The sequence below is a fragment of the Vigna radiata genome, chromosome 8, assembly GCF_000741045.1.
Source record: "Vigna radiata var. radiata cultivar VC1973A chromosome 8, Vradiata_ver6, whole genome shotgun sequence".
NCBI classification, from domain to species: Eukaryota; Viridiplantae; Streptophyta; class Magnoliopsida; order Fabales; family Fabaceae; genus Vigna; species Vigna radiata.
Window position 1 is genome coordinate 44,972,818 of NC_028358.1, and position 17,430 is coordinate 44,990,247.

The window sequence follows — 17,430 nt, forward strand, 5'->3', positions numbered from 1 at the left end:
TAAATATTTATAGAATGAGAAAATAAAAAAGGTAAAATGAACTGGATTTTTTATATGTCAACTTGTTTTTCGAAAGCAAGTCAAAATTAACTCTTTATTTAACTTACTTAAAGTTAGAGTACGTTAGTCAATTTAGTCTGTAGTAGAAGCTTGAATCTTTTTTCCTCCTACAAAATCTTCTGAAAAACTTTGTCCAAAACCTTGTGAAAGTAAACAATTTTTGTTCAGCATAAGGACTTAGTCAAATTAAATTGAAAAATAATAAATAAAATGTGAACTCGAGTAATGAAAGAAGTGGGCCAAAAGTACAGTGGTCCAGGCATGATCACGGTTGATGGGCCAAAGAATCCGAAAAAAGAAGTGTCACAAGACCGAAGATATTAAGCCGCAACTACTATTCTTTCTAATTCTCATTTTGTCGTCATTGATGGTCAAACTTGTTTGCTTGTGAACTCCATAACCAACTCTGTTCCTGGTCTAAAATTATTTACATGTGAGCTTCACAAGGAATTCCTTAAATCCCGGCGGTTCTTTATAGTATAAAATGATCAAATTTATAGTATAAATTCATATACCTTACATCGTTTCATTTAATAAAAGTTGTTTTAAAATTAGTAAAATTAAAATATTAGCCTAATTTTTAAGATGGTAATTCATTTCAACAATCCCATCGTATCAAAAGTCATGGTCTTGTACTCGGAGCCACATACATATTTATAGTAAATTATTTAGCTTATTAAGTTTTGATTTGTGACTACTTTCAGTGCTTTCAACAAGAAACAAAATGCTAATGTATCCATTTCAAATCATCAACTTTAAAAAAGTGACCTTGTTTTCATGTCTCATACTTACAGAGTAGTCCAAGACAAGGACTTAAACAATGTAAGTTCAATACGAGTTTAATTTTCTTGCTTGGCCACCGCATCTATATACTTCAAAAATTTAATTATAAAAAAATGCCTCTAAATTTCAAATTTGAATAAGAATAATTTCTGACAATGAAAATTATGAATTGGGACCATATAAATACCAACTCGAGAAGTGTCAGAACCACAAAATTGACTATGTTTACAGAACACAACAGTATGTTAGTACAACTCGAATTAAATAAAGGACAAATTAAAACTTCATTCTTAAATGTGCTTGATGTAATGATGTAATGTGAATGGTTTCCACGTAATGTAGAAGGTATTCTCATCCATAACGGATTGAGTGACTTTTTTTTTTTCAGGAAAAGTCACTTAATTTTAATTTAACTGGTTTCTTTTATGTTTTTTTTTTTTAAAAAAAAAGTTGAAGTTGATCCTTGACACATGAAAGTTAACTAAAATTACAGTAACTTTTCTTAGAAAAAAGTCACTGGATCCGTCCCACTCATGCAATGAATCTTAATTAGAGACCATACGATCTACTGGCCTAGAAATGGATTGCCAACCTGTACACAATTGGAGGATCTCTCTAAGAGAATGAGCAGCTGCTTCCATCGTCCATGTCGGGTAATATTCGCTAGGATGGAACATGGCCACCTCTCTGTTCTGTGTAAGCAAGCATGGCTGTGCACCATTCAAAAGCATGTCTCCTTCTGATACTATGATGCCGGACTTTTGCTCTTCCTTATCTGCCGCCTAGGGAGACATTTTTATCACAACCATTAGTAGCCATTGGGCGGGGTTATAATGTGCTGCCCGATATGACCGGGACACAAAACAAGATTGAATATTTGAAGAAGCACTCTCAACTATTCACATTTCTGGACTTAAACCTTAACTGACTGCTCACTCAAAATCAGAGATACTGTAATAAAAGCAACGACAGTCTTGTTTGCTAGTTGAAGTTCGTTACATGGATCGCACAATGCCGTTGTGTTCAGTTAAAAACTAAAATAGAGCTTCACTTCGTATATAATAATGACATGTGTGAGCTACAGGGATGAAGTTTTAATTGTAATTGAAGAACACAGAGTGCTTCTAAGGAATTGTATTCAATTTGTGAATATGATATGCTTAATGACCATAAAACAGCAAACTTGAGTGAAAAGAAATATTTTACCTTCTCGGTATAAAATTCAAAAGTCTTTTTCTTAGCTCCCGCTTCATATATGTTACATTGAGAGTATATCTGTAAAATGATTTCACGAAATCAATTACTCTCTCTCAATTCTTGCATAGAACTTCGGACGGAAAGCAAATTTTAAGAAAATCTGCAGATGATAGCAGCAAGTTCACCTGGGATTCCACACTAGCGCAAACAGCATAAACCCCCCAGTTTCTGGTGTAATTGTTGTACAGATGAACTTTTCCAAATCTCACACGTGGTTGTCTTTGCCGCGTTCCATCAAAGAAACAGTGGTGAATGGTCACCCGGATGCATCTATCACCAACGTGAGTCGGGTCAGCTCCAATGAGCATGGTCTTGTCATGCTGCCCAAAGTAACACCTAGATCCACAAAACCAAGTAACCCATCAAATTTGATCAATGGATTCGCCTCCCCTAAATCGAGATACTCTCTCTAAAGGATAAGGTAAGTAATCTCTGCGTATCTGAGAATCCATTAATGATCCATGTCAAAAAGAACAGACTAAAAGCAAATGCTAACTGTTTTTTCTTTCGAGTGACGAGCCTAAATCGCGTGGAAGAGGATTCAAACACACCTTCGGTCATGGATGAAAAAATAACTGCTGATAGATTATAAATCTTGGATGAGTTGAAATATAAAAATCAAATATGAATTTTCTTATCAACAATTGAGATTACTATGCGTGGAACATGTGACAACCACTGTTGCAGTCCAATTCAGTAAAAATGAAAAACTCCTCTCAAAGGATAAGGTAAATAATCACAATGTAAGTAGATTTGTGTCTAAGTCTATATACTCCTTCATGTCAAAGCATACCAAACACAACTAATAGTTTCTTCAATGACATGCTTTAGAGTTGTGTGGATGAGAATCCAAACACAGGGTCAGCCATTAATGAAAAACAAACTATTAATACTAGTGTAACTAATATTAATTATGCAAGGAGTAGACCGCCACTTACTCAATTACTTATCAGAATATCATTGACGATGCTTCGGATTTTAACATTACTATATTACTATATTATTATATGCACATGCATAACAAAGCATACCCACCAAAGATGTTACATATGCATATGTATAACAACACATAATCTATTAATCCTCTAATCAACTACTGAGATGACTTACTTTTACCTGAGTCAAACCGCTGTTGTAATTCAATTAAAAATGGAGAAAATGAGCCCACCTGGATACAGTGATATCGGTGCTTTGTCTTGTGATGTCTATGAGGCCATCGTCGTAATCACGGAGGGTGCATCGATCGATCCATATATGCCTAGAATTTGGTTTGATTTGAATGCCATCAACATCATGACCCCTACCACCCTCAAACTCAAGGTTGCACACGATGATGTGCTCACATTCCTTCAGCCTCAGACCTTTCCCAGTCAATTTCACCCTATGCCCTCTCCCATCTATTGTCTTATACGACGACACACTCAGGTACGACGACAAATGAATCGTACCAGAAACCTCGAAAACAATCCACAAAGGTTCGTTTCTACGACATCCTTCGCGAAGGGACCCAGGACCATCATCTGAAATCAATCATTCAGCCATCATAAACCACGATTCAATGCTATCTTATTGACATTCATCTCAATTCAATCAGTTATTGTTTATTCACATTTTCAGAATTCAATTAAATTAAATCGACTGCAGAAAAAAGGAGCATCGGTTACTGTGCCTGCGAGATTGGTAACGATATACAGAGAACCATGGAGGCCGCCGATGGCGTGGCGGCCAAAACCCTCCGCGCACCCGGCCATAGCCCTCAAATTGGAATCGACGTCGCCGTACGGTAGCATCTGAATCCCCGCCATTGAAATTTCACCGTTCAATTCCACCTTTTCACTTTTCCTCTGCCTCTCTAAATCAAAGAACAAATTCAATATTTTAACATTTAAATAACAAATCAAACAACCACGTTTTGGATTACAGATTGTAATTAACCATAACAAAATTACGTTTTCAGTAATTAATACATCATGGTAATTCATAAAATTAACTACGCCGATTTAATAATATAAAAAAATTATACTATATTGTATAACTTTGATTTTTTTTATAAAAAAACCAACATCATTATTTGTAAGACCCGATTAAACATTTTATTAATGACAAATTAAAATAAATAACCAAATAATAAAATTAAAAAAAAAATAGGGTACTCTTTGTTGTCCCTTTATCATTTCTCATTAGATCCTAATTTGAGAGTGGAACCAATCTCTTAACCCAAGCCAATTTTTATACATGCATATATTTTTCACGACATAATATTTTTTTTTTCAACTTTCTTTCTATTTAATCTCCTTTAAATTAATATCTGAATATATATTTTTTTTAATTAGAGAGAAACTCTCAATCTAGGAAGAATATTGAAATAAAAAACCAGTAAAATAAATATGTATGAATTTTCTTTCATTAAATGGTTGGGATCTAGCAGCCTAATCTTAGGTAGCACCCCAAGCATTTAAAACAATGAAATTAATCAATAGTTATCTAAATCAATTAATGGATATTTTCCTTAACATTAGTGGCCAAGGTTCGCAATTGATTAGTAATTAATTATGTGGGTGAAAAGAGCAATCAAGTTAATTAAAATGAAAAAAAAATAAAATTGGTACCTAATTTGGTGGGTTGTGTAACTCAAATTTAATTCACGACTAAAGTTATTTTACCAGAAAAAATATCTCAATTTCAAATAATTAATTTTATAAAGTATTTCAATTTATATAAAGTTAGGTTCAGTTATATTGTAATATTTGAGTACTGCATGTAGGTTACAGCCGTCTAGATTTGTTGGGCAAGGGTTTGACATGAATAAGTTGACCAAATTTTCCAATGAATGGACGTACGGATTTAAATAAAGAAGATAGATAAGAAATAAATACACAACAAATAATTTAAAAGCATGTTAATTAGTTTATAAAAGATAAGTAAATTAAAACATTGTTGGCTGTTGGTGGTTAATTTCCTTACACCAAATTTACATTTGCCGACAATTCTTTATAAATCTAGAAATAATAATGTAAATAATTTATAATTTTTTTTATCATTTGTAGCTAATTAATCAGTATCAGATAGATGAATGAAACAATATTTTTCTTCAAAGCTTTTAGATAAGAAAAATATGAAGAAAAAATAAATTTGGTTTTTTCATAAAGTTTAAAAACTAAATATATAGTACATGTTAACTTAAAGAAATTTATTTAGGAAAAATTGTTGTATGCCTGTTGATGTGATAAAATTTCTAAAATAATAAAATGTCTTAATTACAATATTAATTTATATTGATCATAAATTATTTCACATCTCTCACCATAAATGAATAAGATAAGATTTATGTCACTTAATTAATGAAAAAAAATGTATATCTTTAAATTTTGATCACAAAAATATAATAAAAACTTAATTAAAAATATTTAAATTTATTATTATTTGAAACTTAATTGATTCATTAATTTTAATTGGATAAAGTAGTTATTAATAAAATGAAAGGAAAAAGATAAATAAAGTTTTTATTAATATTTTCTTTCTCTTTTTTCATGTCACTAGTTGAGCCCACTAACCAATACCTACGTAAGGAGGCTTTTGAAAGTCGCATTCACATTAAAAATAATAATTTATTTCATAAATGTTTCCTTCAAACACGAGTTTCAAAAGTCAAAGCTAAAATGACTACTTACCCACCCTAATTTTAATGAATATGTGTTGTTAATGCTAACAGATATGAAATGCGTCTATTTCTTACTTTAAACTAAACTAAGTGTAAAATATTAATTTTATTGACCCAATAACTAATATAAATATTTAAAAGAATATATTTAAAATGTTTTTGCTAGTGCCTTAATTTTTTTTTGAAATTAAGTAAGCTTAAAATCTAATTCTTAAAATAATAAAATAAAAAGAAAATTTTAGGATTTCACCTAGTGAAAGTCAAAGCATTAATATGTTGAATTTATAGTGATTTTAAATAGAAATTAATAACGATACAATAATATGAAACCTAACAAATCAAAGGTACATGCACTGGAAAATGTATATATCTATTTCATGCAGTTATGAGTTGCACGTGTCCCTTACCCTCTTTAACCTTTAACTTTAAATATAGCCACTGTTATCTTCTGATGCAATCTATTTCAAGTAGAGTTGGAAGCTTCTTTTAATTAAACATATAATCTCAATCTCTCTCGTCCATATGTAAGTAGAACAATTATAAACATTTATTTGCTTTTCATTTTCTTTCTTATTATATTATTTAATATATAATTTTTTTTTGGGGTAAATATGTTTTTAGTCCCTATATTTTGAGACGATTTTGGTTTTAGTCCATTTTCAAACTATAGTACAATTTAATCATTCAACTTTAGAAAACTTTGGTTTTAGTCATTTTTTACCAAATTTTTTTAACTTTATTTGTTGTTTCAAGCACATTTTACTATAGCATTTGGATTGTTTACACTGTTTGACACATTTTTACTTAAATGTTAACTGAGAAACGCGTTTGAAACAACAAATAAAGTTAAAAAAATTTGGTAAAAAGGACTAAAACCAGAGTTTTTATAAAGTTGAAGGACTAAATTGTACCATAATTTAAAAATAGACTAAAACCAAAATCGCCTCAAAGTATAGGGACTAAAAACATATTTAACCTATTTTTTTTAAAATTTTCTACAAGTATATAATATTGATAAATTTTTAATTTTACCAGGTATCAAGTATAAACAATAATTAGATTTTTTTTTTTAAAAAACAAGTTTAAGAATTAAAAATATATTTAATTATTCTTTTATATCTTATATATATTTTTTAACTTTACTCAATATAATTTTTTTAACTTATATTTAAAATTTATAACACGATAGGTGAAACAAACGTTATTGTTTTAATTAATATGAGATATTAAACTTTTTATAAGTTAACATTATGAATAGTGTTGTAATTAATTAGTATTGTCCTCATTAATGATAGTATTTTTATAGTAAAGCATGATTTGAAGAATTAATGATAATATGTTGTTCATTTGAAATCAAAACGAAGATGGAAAGTGTTTGCAATATTATTAGGGCTGCGTCTTTCTTTTGAATAATATTAAGAGTTGGAAAGCATATCAATGTCATGCAGATATGTCCCTTCGGATCCACGCCTTCACGTGTTGCAGTTTTACGTTGCTCTTATCCTCTTCAATTTTAAATAAATAAATACTATACACATAATTTATATTTGTTTTTATTGATGCCAAAAAAAAGTTATATATAAAATATATCTTTTAAAAAATACTTTTCTCCCTTGTTACGTGTTTACAATATCAAACAGAAATTGCCACTCCATGATGTCGGTGATTAATTCTCTATTATAATAACATCTTGATTCAGACATATATTATATAATATATAATTCAACTCCACATAGTTTATTTATATCAATATTATATTAATGCCACAAACGACACATTCTGCTAAATAGTAAATTGAACTAGCTTATATAAGAATTTCCATACTTATTCGGTTCATATTTCAGTGCAATGATTTTTTTTTTTCATCCAATATGATGTTATGTTAAGCATTGAACATTAAAAAAAAAATATTCTCTCCTAAGTTTATTACGTGTGCTTACAGAAACTTAGTTTTATAAATAAACTATTAGGTTTGAATGATTGATATATAAGGTGAACTAATTTTTGATAAGACATGACTAATGTTTAAATTAATCATTAAAAAACGTGGTTGAAAAAGAATAAGAGTTTCAATTTTTGTAGGAAAAAGGGTGAATTAATACATATGAGATATTACTTTTTAGAATTTGAATACGTATTAGAAGATTGTTAAACTGTCAATACATTTTTTTCTTAAGTTTTAATTGATGCAATGATGGAAGACTATTAAATATAATGAAACATATATAAAGTTGATAAATTTTAAAAAATTTAAAAAATGTAATAACATATCGTAGTGATTTCTTGATCAAATAATAATGTTGAAGATAATACGAAACTATTCAAAGAAAAAAAAATCTAGTAATAATGAATAAATTAAAACATAAACCATTTCTGTATGAAAGCAATTATGGCTAGTGAGACAGGTAAGTTAGAAGTAGTGGAATGCAATGAATGAAGAGACTGAAAATATAAGAAGTGATGGTGATGCTTGATGTAAGACAAAGTTCAAATTGATAATATAATGAAAAATATATCCTTTTTAATAATATTTTGATACATATTATTTATTTTTATACTGACATATTTTAAATTTAATGAAAAAAATAATATATATTTTATGAAAATATTATCAGAAAAATTTATATTAACGTAATCATTATAATGCAGTTTTTGTTAAAACCAAATTGAAAAAAAATCTTAAACAGATATAATAATAGAAGCATAATTTCAACTAATTAGTTGAATGTTGCTATCCTCTTTCTTTGATTCGATCCATTTCTCAATTGGCGGCTAATCCTTTTAATTTTTTTATGTTTTAAGTACGTACAAATCCATGCAATAATATCTGATATACATCCACATTTCATCAGTATAATTAAACTCTTTTTGAATTAATATTGCAAAAAAATTAAACAATAATATTCAATTTAAAAATATAAAAATTTTAAATACTTAATGACAAAAAAAAAATACAATGTAATAAACATCAAACTCAATTAAATTATATATACATTAATAAATATCTGGAAAATACTTGAATTGCAATTGATAATGTTGTTAATGATTTTCAATGAATTAGCTGCATGTTGCTATCTCCTTTTGAATCCATCCATTTTCCCAACATAGGTAGCATTTATCCATGCAATTCCTTCATCCAAGTTGTTGCTTATCTTATTCAATCGTTTTATTTGGATCATACATGCACATTATTTATTTTCTTATAATTTCTTTACCATAATTTAACAATTCCATTATCAACAATTTTTATAGACCTCTCTCGATATAACAAGTCACAATTTGTCTCTTAGCTATCAAATAAATGCTTATATGCCCCAAAATTGACTTCAAATGCATGCATACCAGTGTTCTATTCAGACTCATAATGCAGCTTTAACATGAATGCGATTAAAAAGCATTCAATTTTTAAGTCTCTTTTTAGGGTTCCTTCCAGCATCGTAAGATAAAAAAATAAAAAAAAAAAGTTGTATAATTTTATTAAATGTTAAATTGGGGCCTGAAAAAATATTTGTTTATATTTTAATATTAGAAAACATATATAAAATTTTAAAATATGGAAAGATTTGTTTTAAATATTTTTCGAATATATTTTTTTTTCTCAAATCCATGGCTTGATTGAGAATTTTTGTGATATAGAATTATGTATGTAACTTATTAATAAAAAAGTATATCAGTATATTTATACCTTTGATTTAAAATATATATAAAGTTGAAAACGTTATTGTAGTTGAGAGGTTTATGAAACCATCCAACTCATACACATCATCTTATCACGTTCGCCATCTTTATTAAATTCGCATGGAATAAAGATATTCGTAAGACATTGTCTGTTAATTAATATAATTTAGAGAATATCTAGAAGAGTTGTTATCATAATTCCTCTTTTACTTTTTATTTTTAAAATTAACTCAATGAATTAATGGGCAGAAATATTAACTTGGAATAAAACTTTTTTAAAGTTTTACGTGTTTTTTATACAAACTAATTTTAACTTACAACAAAGTCAAATTTATTTGTTCTTTCTATTTTTTTTCTGGAATAAGTGATAAAAAAGTTGGTGAAAATGTGTATATATTATGACCAGGTCTTCGAAAAAAAAAGAACTTTAGCCTGCTATTAAGCATTATTTTGCTCTGGTCATGTTTTCCATAAAGTCTCTACGAGCCGTTGGCAAACATTAATTACATTCATAAATTTCACTTAAAGCTTTAATACATTAATTTAAGATTAATATTACGACAAACACGTCGAGGATGATGACACTTACTTGAACATGCCAAACATCATGATACAAGATCGAAGAGGAGAATGCCATTTCAGTATATTTTTAATAGATAAATTATCTCTTAATTAGTTTAGTGGAATAATTTGAATCTAAATATTTTCCTTTATGCAATAACAATAATAATATATTAGGAATATATATATATATATATATATATATATATATATATATATATATATATATATATATATATATATTAGTTTAGAATCTTGTTTTATTTGGAGTGTGGGGGTTGCAAAAGAGTTTAAGTACCGTCTTTATGATAAACTAATTAAAGTGTATTAAATAGAATCATTTATCTTTTTAATTTAAACTTTTATTTATAAAATTTAAAATAAAATTTTAATTAACAACGATTTAATTACAATCTAATTAATAATAATAATATTTTATCTTAAATTATTCATCATTAAAAACAATTTATTTATAGACTGATCTCTCGGCCTATTAATTATAGCTTGCAAAAGTAGTCCGTAGTCATACATTAGAAGTCTAATAAATAAATAAGAAAGTATGTTAAGAGATTTATTCACTGACCTAGAATGTATATAAGGATAAACAAAACATTTAAGAGAAGAATAGTGTAAGTAAACGAGTTTTAATTGTAATTAATGACTTAGAAGTTTTAAACACAGATATCAATATCAAGAGTTACGTCTTCTTGAGGGCAACGTTTGAGTCATGCTCAATTAATTAATTAAAAGGAAATCTAATTATTCTTTACATCATGGCAGCTGGTACAGTCCCATGCTAATCGAAGGCTTATGAAAGCGTAACTTGTTTATTTTAGAGTAATATTTTATCATTCTTACATTTTATTTATTTTAAATAGTTTAAATTAATAATACATATTTAAAAATAAAATAAAATAAAGAAATAGAAGGCCTAAATGGGACTAAGGCTAATGCTTTATATTGACCTAGTAATGTTAAAAATTAAAAAAAAAAATATGTGAGGGATTGTAGATATTTACGAATAGGGTTTTTCAATTATTTTTGGTAGTTAAGATGTCATGCAAATGTCATATGATATGATGTTCACATAGCAATTAAAACTAAACATTTAAATAAAATAACTCCAGATCCATGAACTGTTTATTCATGCTCCTCTGATGACGTTAAAATTTAAGCAGAGAACAACATTTACAGAAAAAAAGGAAGAGATTAATTAAGCCACTCCATTGGTTTCAAAATATTAATTGAATGCAAACGAATATAAAACGTACAATGACACCATGTACTAATAATACAGACACACACATATATAGTAAACTGGTAACGGAACTTTATTTAATCTATGCATGAGGCTGGTTGATTCAGATACCATAAACATATGGAAAAATATATAGTACACATATTATTATTTTTCACTAATTTGTTATTTATTTACGTATTTTAAATTTAATAAAAAAATAATAATAAGTGTGTTTTGTGAAAATATTATAAAGATATTAATTGGAGTGTTAGTCATTAAAGTTTCTCAACTCCATTGGGGGATGTTAGTTGAGTTCTGAAATAAACATGGAAGATGAAGTTTTCAAATGGAGTTCTGGTTTCCCTCTTCTTCGCAAACTGGTTGGTCCACACCGTATTTAATAACTTTGACCTACTCCAACGAGATTCCTGTTTATCCACCATCAATCATAACTGGCCGAAAAAGGGTTAGAAATTTTCCAGCGTCATTTCATGAATCAAAAGTAAATGGAAAACACCAGGGATCACTCACCACAGCTCACACACTATAGTATTACTTATTTATTTATATATTTACTCAAAGTTATTCAAAATTTTATTTTATTTTTGAGAATGAGAGAGAGACACTTAATCACAGTCAATATCGATTGGTTCAGAGTTGTCTGTAGGGTACATCCTTACCTTTTATCAGGCAACTTGTCAAACTGGGTGACGCACAACTTGCACATCCACGTTACATAACTGCCTCTCTCTGTGTGTATATATGTGTTTGCATTTTCAACATCCACAATTATACAGACATATATCGTCCTCCCCTTATCCCTAGCTTCTTTGGTATAGCTAGAGATGAATCTTTTGTTCTTATGCCTCTCCTTTCCTTTCTTATTCTACTCTTTCTTTTCCCTTTTCAAGTTGATTCTTCAACGTAGAGGCCAATCATGTTACATGTTGGCCTACGAGTGCTTTATGCCTCCAGAAGACACCAAACTCAACACTGACTCCGCCACAAAGATTGTCCTACGAAACAGAAAGCTGAGATTGGAGGAGTTGAGGTTTCTCCTCAAAACCATTGTCAGTTCGGGGATTGGGGAGAACACTTACTGCCCCAGAACCGTTCTTGAAGGGAGAGAAGAGTGTCCATCTCTTAAGGACACGTACGAGGAAATAGACGAGATCATGTTCGACACACTCGACAACCTCTTCAAGAAGACGGCTATTTCACCCTCCGAGATAGACATCCTCGTAGTCAACGTCTCCTTGTTCTCGCCCTCACCTTCTCTGGCAGCACGTATCATAAACAGGTACAAAATGAGAGAAAACGTCAAGGCTTTCAACCTTGCAGGAATGGGGTGTAGTGCAAGTGTCGTCGCTATTGATGTGGTGCAGCAACTCTTCAAGACTTACAAGAACTCTGTCGGGATTGTTGTGAGCACTGAGGATCTTGGTGCACATTGGTACTGTGGAACGGACAAGAAAATGATGCTTTCTAACTGCCTCTTTCGCTCTGGTGGCTGCTCTGTGATGTTGACAAACAAGCCTTCTCTGAAGGACCGTGCAATATTGAAACTGAAGCACATGGAGANGACCCAGTACGGTGCTGATGACGAGGCTTACAACTGCTGTATACANGTGGAAGATGANCANGGGTANTNNGGTNNTCGCCTCACCAAGAGTCTTGTNAAGAGTGCCGCTCAAGCCTTGACGGTGAACCTTCAAGCGATGACACCCAAGATTCTGCCAGTGTGGGAAATGGTAAGGTTCTTTTTTGCCTCTGTAAGGTACAGTGGGATGAAGAAAAGGGAAATGGTACCCTTTTTCACTGGGCTGGTTCTTGGCAAGAACAAGATGAAGAAGACAAAAGTTAATCTATTGGGAGGGGGGTTGAATTTCAAGACAGGAATAGAGCACTTTTGTGTGCATCCTGGAGGGAGGGCAGTTATTGATGGGGTTGGCAAGGGTTTTAGGCTCACTGAATATGACCTAGAACCTGCAAGGATGGCACTTCACCGATGGGGGAACACTTCTGCTGGTGGCCTTTGGTACGTTTTNGGTTACATGGAGGCGAAGAAGAGGCTGAAGAAGGGTGATAGGATCCTGATGATTAGCCTTGGAGCTGGGTTCAAGTGCAACAACTGTGTTTGGGAGGTGATGAAGGACTTGTCTGATACCAATGTGTGGAAGGACTGCATAGAAAGTTACCCTCCAGAGAACCTGAGTAACCCTTTCAAGGATAAGTATGATTGGATCAATGACGAGTATCTTAGCTTTGTGAGGTTGGATTTTAGCAGGATGGTCCTTTAGGTGGGGTACAGAGGGAGAGGTACAGTTCAGTAAAATCAGAAGAGAAAGGAAAAGAAATATAAACTCTATATCAAACTATACAGGTTAATTATTCAATTAGAAGTTGTGGAATATGCGATGATGTTAATTTCCAGGTTTGAAAGTATTTTATTCTGGTTCATGTTTAAACACAAAGATCCATATAATTAGTCAGAGGAAGAACAAGTGTAGATTTGATTTGTTGAGAGAAACTTGATGACAAACATGTACTATTGTTGTGCTATTGATGAAATAAAGTTTCATGTTATTAATGTGGTGTGGTGTTATTAACAACCGGTGAATGACGTCTCTGGTAACATCTACAAAACATTAAACAAATATAACTTTGTCGAAGATGTCAATCAGAAACACTTTCATGCATACACTCGTAATTCTATATTTTCTCAGTGGCAGATTGAGTGCTTAAAAGCTGATTGATACAAGATATGTACATACGTCTGATTACCTATTTTAGAAGCTTATAATTATTTTATGCTCTATTATTAAACATCGCAAACATACCGATGTTACGTTGTTTCAATTCACATCGTCAAATTGATAGAAGTTAATTTGGAAATAGTAAAAAATAAAGAGATGAAGATTATAGATAAATATAAAAATGAAATAAGAGATAAAATTAAAAATTAAAGACAAAGATGATAATATAAATAAATAAATAAAAAATAAACCAAACTCTAAATTAAAAAAGGTTGTTGAACAATATATACACATGTACTGTACATAATGAATGTATTGTACGTATTTTAATAAACTGTACAGATTGGAGAAACTCTTAAACTTTTGTGGAGCATAGCATTAATGACAGAAGGATTTATCTCTATCTAACTTTTTATCTTGCTTCCTGGGAAAATTATGACTCATCATCTATGAATATTCTAAAGGTTGCATACGTAATATTCTGAAGAGACAAACAGTCCTGTAATATTGAGATGATTTGGATTCTCTGGTGTAGAGTCTTATGTTTTACTGCAAATCAATCTTACTGGAGAATATATAACAGTGATGAATATATAGATATATATATAACAGAAGAAAGAAATCAAATTTCCATTTGCTTAAAAATGACATCGATAAATATAAAAAAGTTCACTACGTTATAAAAGAGTGCACCTTAAATTCATTTTATATTTTGGTACGTACATATTCCATGCAATATATAATATACATGCAGATGTCATCTTTATATATCATATTGTTACAATTTTTTAACCTAAAACTTTCTTAAGATATTGTATCATTTATCATATTATATATATCACTTCTTTGTTTTGATCTTTTTCTCCTCAACATATATTCATTTCACAACTAAAAAGAATGAACTCACAACAAAATTATTTGTTACAAATTGAAATATTAATTTTTTGAATATATCAATGTTTTCCTTTTCAAATTAGGGATTTTTTTTAAATATCATTTTTTATGCTACTTACTCAATGTATTGTACCATAGGTGAGATGATATATATCGACCATAACAAAAATCATCATATCGGATCAATGTGTTATAATGAAGTCATTATAATATTAAGCTAACAAAATACATTTAATTAAAGATTAAATATCCTAAACACGACTATTCTAAACCGATCTATCCAACTTAGGTCCATTTGGCAATTAGAATATTATACAAGGTCATTACCCTTTATTTATTTCCTTTCTTCTCACGCAAGGTTTCAAAGTGAATGAATTTAAGTGACTTTATTATGAAAAACTCAATCGAACTTACTAGTTAATGAGAGTTTATGACTAATTCAATAATATTTATTAGTTATAAATGCATCCGATTTTAGATATTATAATTCAATCTTATTTGCAGTTAAAGTGGATTTTTGAAAAGTGAGGCTCATCCTAGGACGTTAACATCTTTGGACGTATATATATAATCATGTATTTACACTTGTAACATTCACAATTACAGACATATATCCCTGCCTTCTTAGGTACAGCTAGACATGAATCTTTTGCTCTTATTTCTCCTTCCCTTCTTATTATACTCTTTCTTTTCCCTTTTCAAATTGATTCTTCAACGTAGTGGCCAATCATGTTACATGTTGGCCTACGAGTGCTTTATGCCTCCGGAAGACACCAAACTCAACACTGACTCCGCCACAAAGATTGTCCTACGAAACAGAAAGCTCAGGTTGGAGGAGTTGAGGTTTCTCCTTAAAACCATTGTCAGTTCGGGAATTGGAGAGAACACTTACTGCCCCAGAACCATTCTTGAAGGGAGAGAGGAGTGTCCATCTCTTAAGGACATGTACGAGGAAATAGACGAGATCATGTTTGACACACTCGACAACCTCTTTAAGAAAACGGGAATTTCACCCTCCGAAATAGACATCCTCGTAGTGAACGTGTCCTTGTTCTCGCCGGCACCTTCTCTCACAGCACGTATCATAAACAGATACAAAATGAGAGAAAACGTCAAAGCTTTCAATCTTGCAGGAATGGGGTGTAGTGCAAGTGTCATCGCTATTGATGTGGTGCAGCAACTCTTCAAGATTCACAAGAACTCTGTTGGGATAGTTGTGAGCACTGAGGATCTTGGTGCACATTGGTACTGTGGCACGGACAGGACAATGATGCTTTCTAACTGCCTCTTTCGCTCTGGTGGCTGCTCTGTGATGTTGACAAACAAGCCTTCTCTGAAGGACCGTGCAATATTGAAACTGAAGCACATGGAGANGACCCAGTACGGTGCTGATGACGAGGCTTACAACTGCTGTATACANGTGGAAGATGANCANGGGTANTNNGGTNNTCGCCTCACCAAGAGTCTTGTNAAGAGTGCCGCTCAAGCCTTGACGGTGAACCTTCAAGNGATGGCACCNAAGATTCTGCCAGTGTGGGAAATGGTAAGGTTCTTTTTAGTCTCTGTAAGGTATAGTGGGATGAAGAAGAGGGAGATGCTACCCTTTTTCATTGAGCTGATACTTGGCAAGAACAAGACGAAGGTGACAAAAAAAGTTAATCTGTTGGGAGGGGGATTGAATTTGAAGACAGGGATAGAGCACTTCTGTGTGCATCCTGGAGGAAGGGCAGTTATTGACGGGGTTGGCAAAGGTTTTAGGCTCACTGAATATGACCTAGAGCCTGCGAGGATGGCTCTTCACCGTTGGGGGAACACTTCTTCCGGTGGCCTTTGGTACGTTTTAGGTTACATGGAGGCGAAGAAGAGGCTGAAGAAGGGTGATAGGATCCTGATGATTAGCCTTGGAGCTGGGTTCAAGTGCAACAACTGTGTTTGGGAGGTGATGAAGGACTTGTCTGATACCAATGTGTGGAAGGACTGCATAGAAAGTTACCCTCCAGAGAACACAAATAACCCTTTCAAGAACAAGTATGATTGGATCAATGACGAATATCTTAGCTTTGTGAGGTTGGATTTTAGCAGGATGGTCCTTTAGGTTATATGATGTTGATTTGTTGAGAGAAATTTGACAAGCACGTACGTACTATTGTTGTGCTATGGATGAAATAAAGTTTGATGTCATTAATGTTGTTCAGAACTGGGGTTTCTGTCTTGCCCGTAACCTAAATTTCTGCACGTCTGTCGCTTACTGTGGCATTTCCAATGAGTTCTTCCTTCATTTTTATTTAATGGTTGGTGGTGTGTTAAGTAACGTTGAAGTGTCCTTTTTCTGATTTGGAATTCTAATACCATCCCACCAAAATGATATAAACGAGCATATTAATGAGAAAGGAAACCTAATTAAATTGTCAGTATGTGATTGCTGTAGACAAATAATTTTCATTTTGCGCTGTCATGTGTCATTTTCTACAGTCATTGTTATGAATTATAATATAGACTCGCTGATAATAAAATTAGGTGCGGTATAAAGATTTAAATAT

The 17,430-nt window shown here is 31.2% G+C and overlaps 3 protein-coding genes across 3 annotated transcripts; 2 read left to right on the forward strand and 1 right to left on the reverse strand.

Moving 5' to 3' along the window:
• Window positions 1-1,108: 1,108 nt before the first annotated feature.
• On the reverse strand, window positions 1,109-3,975 carry LOC106771218 (putative pectate lyase 21). Its single transcript, XM_014657156.2, has 5 exons — window positions 3,770-3,975; window positions 3,269-3,620; window positions 2,226-2,436; window positions 2,050-2,118; window positions 1,109-1,625 (listed from the first exon to the last, which is right to left on the reverse strand). Exons 1-5 carry the CDS (start codon window positions 3,903-3,905, stop codon window positions 1,389-1,391), a joined length of 1,005 nt encoding a protein of 334 aa, XP_014512642.1. The 5' UTR covers window positions 3,906-3,975; the 3' UTR covers window positions 1,109-1,388.
• Window positions 3,976-12,013: 8,038 nt separating this feature from the next.
• LOC106769687 (3-ketoacyl-CoA synthase 19) lies at window positions 12,014-13,830 on the forward strand. Its single transcript, XM_014655408.2, has one exon. It carries the CDS (start codon window positions 12,086-12,088, stop codon window positions 13,538-13,540), a length of 1,455 nt encoding a protein of 484 aa, XP_014510894.1. The 5' UTR covers window positions 12,014-12,085; the 3' UTR covers window positions 13,541-13,830.
• A 1,601-nt stretch (window positions 13,831-15,431) lies between these two features.
• Window positions 15,432-17,207, forward strand: LOC106772491 (3-ketoacyl-CoA synthase 19-like). Its single transcript, XM_014658915.2, has one exon. It carries the CDS (start codon window positions 15,531-15,533, stop codon window positions 16,983-16,985), a length of 1,455 nt encoding a protein of 484 aa, XP_014514401.1. The 5' UTR covers window positions 15,432-15,530; the 3' UTR covers window positions 16,986-17,207.
• Window positions 17,208-17,430: the final 223 nt, after the last annotated feature.

Bases quoted from the DNA above. Each gene is read 5' to 3' on its own strand.
- LOC106771218 (XM_014657156.2), bottom strand. From the start codon at position 3,905: ATGGCGGGGATTCAGATGCTACCGTACGGCGACGTCGATTCCAATTTG. The intron at 2,119-2,225 runs GTGAACTTGCTG...ATCATTTTACAG, and splicing joins GCGCTAGTGTGGAATCCCAG to ATATACTCTCAATGTAACAT. The intron at 1,626-2,049 runs GTAAAATATTTC...ATGTCTCCCTAG, and splicing joins TTGAATTTTATACCGAGAAG to GCGGCAGATAAGGAAGAGCA.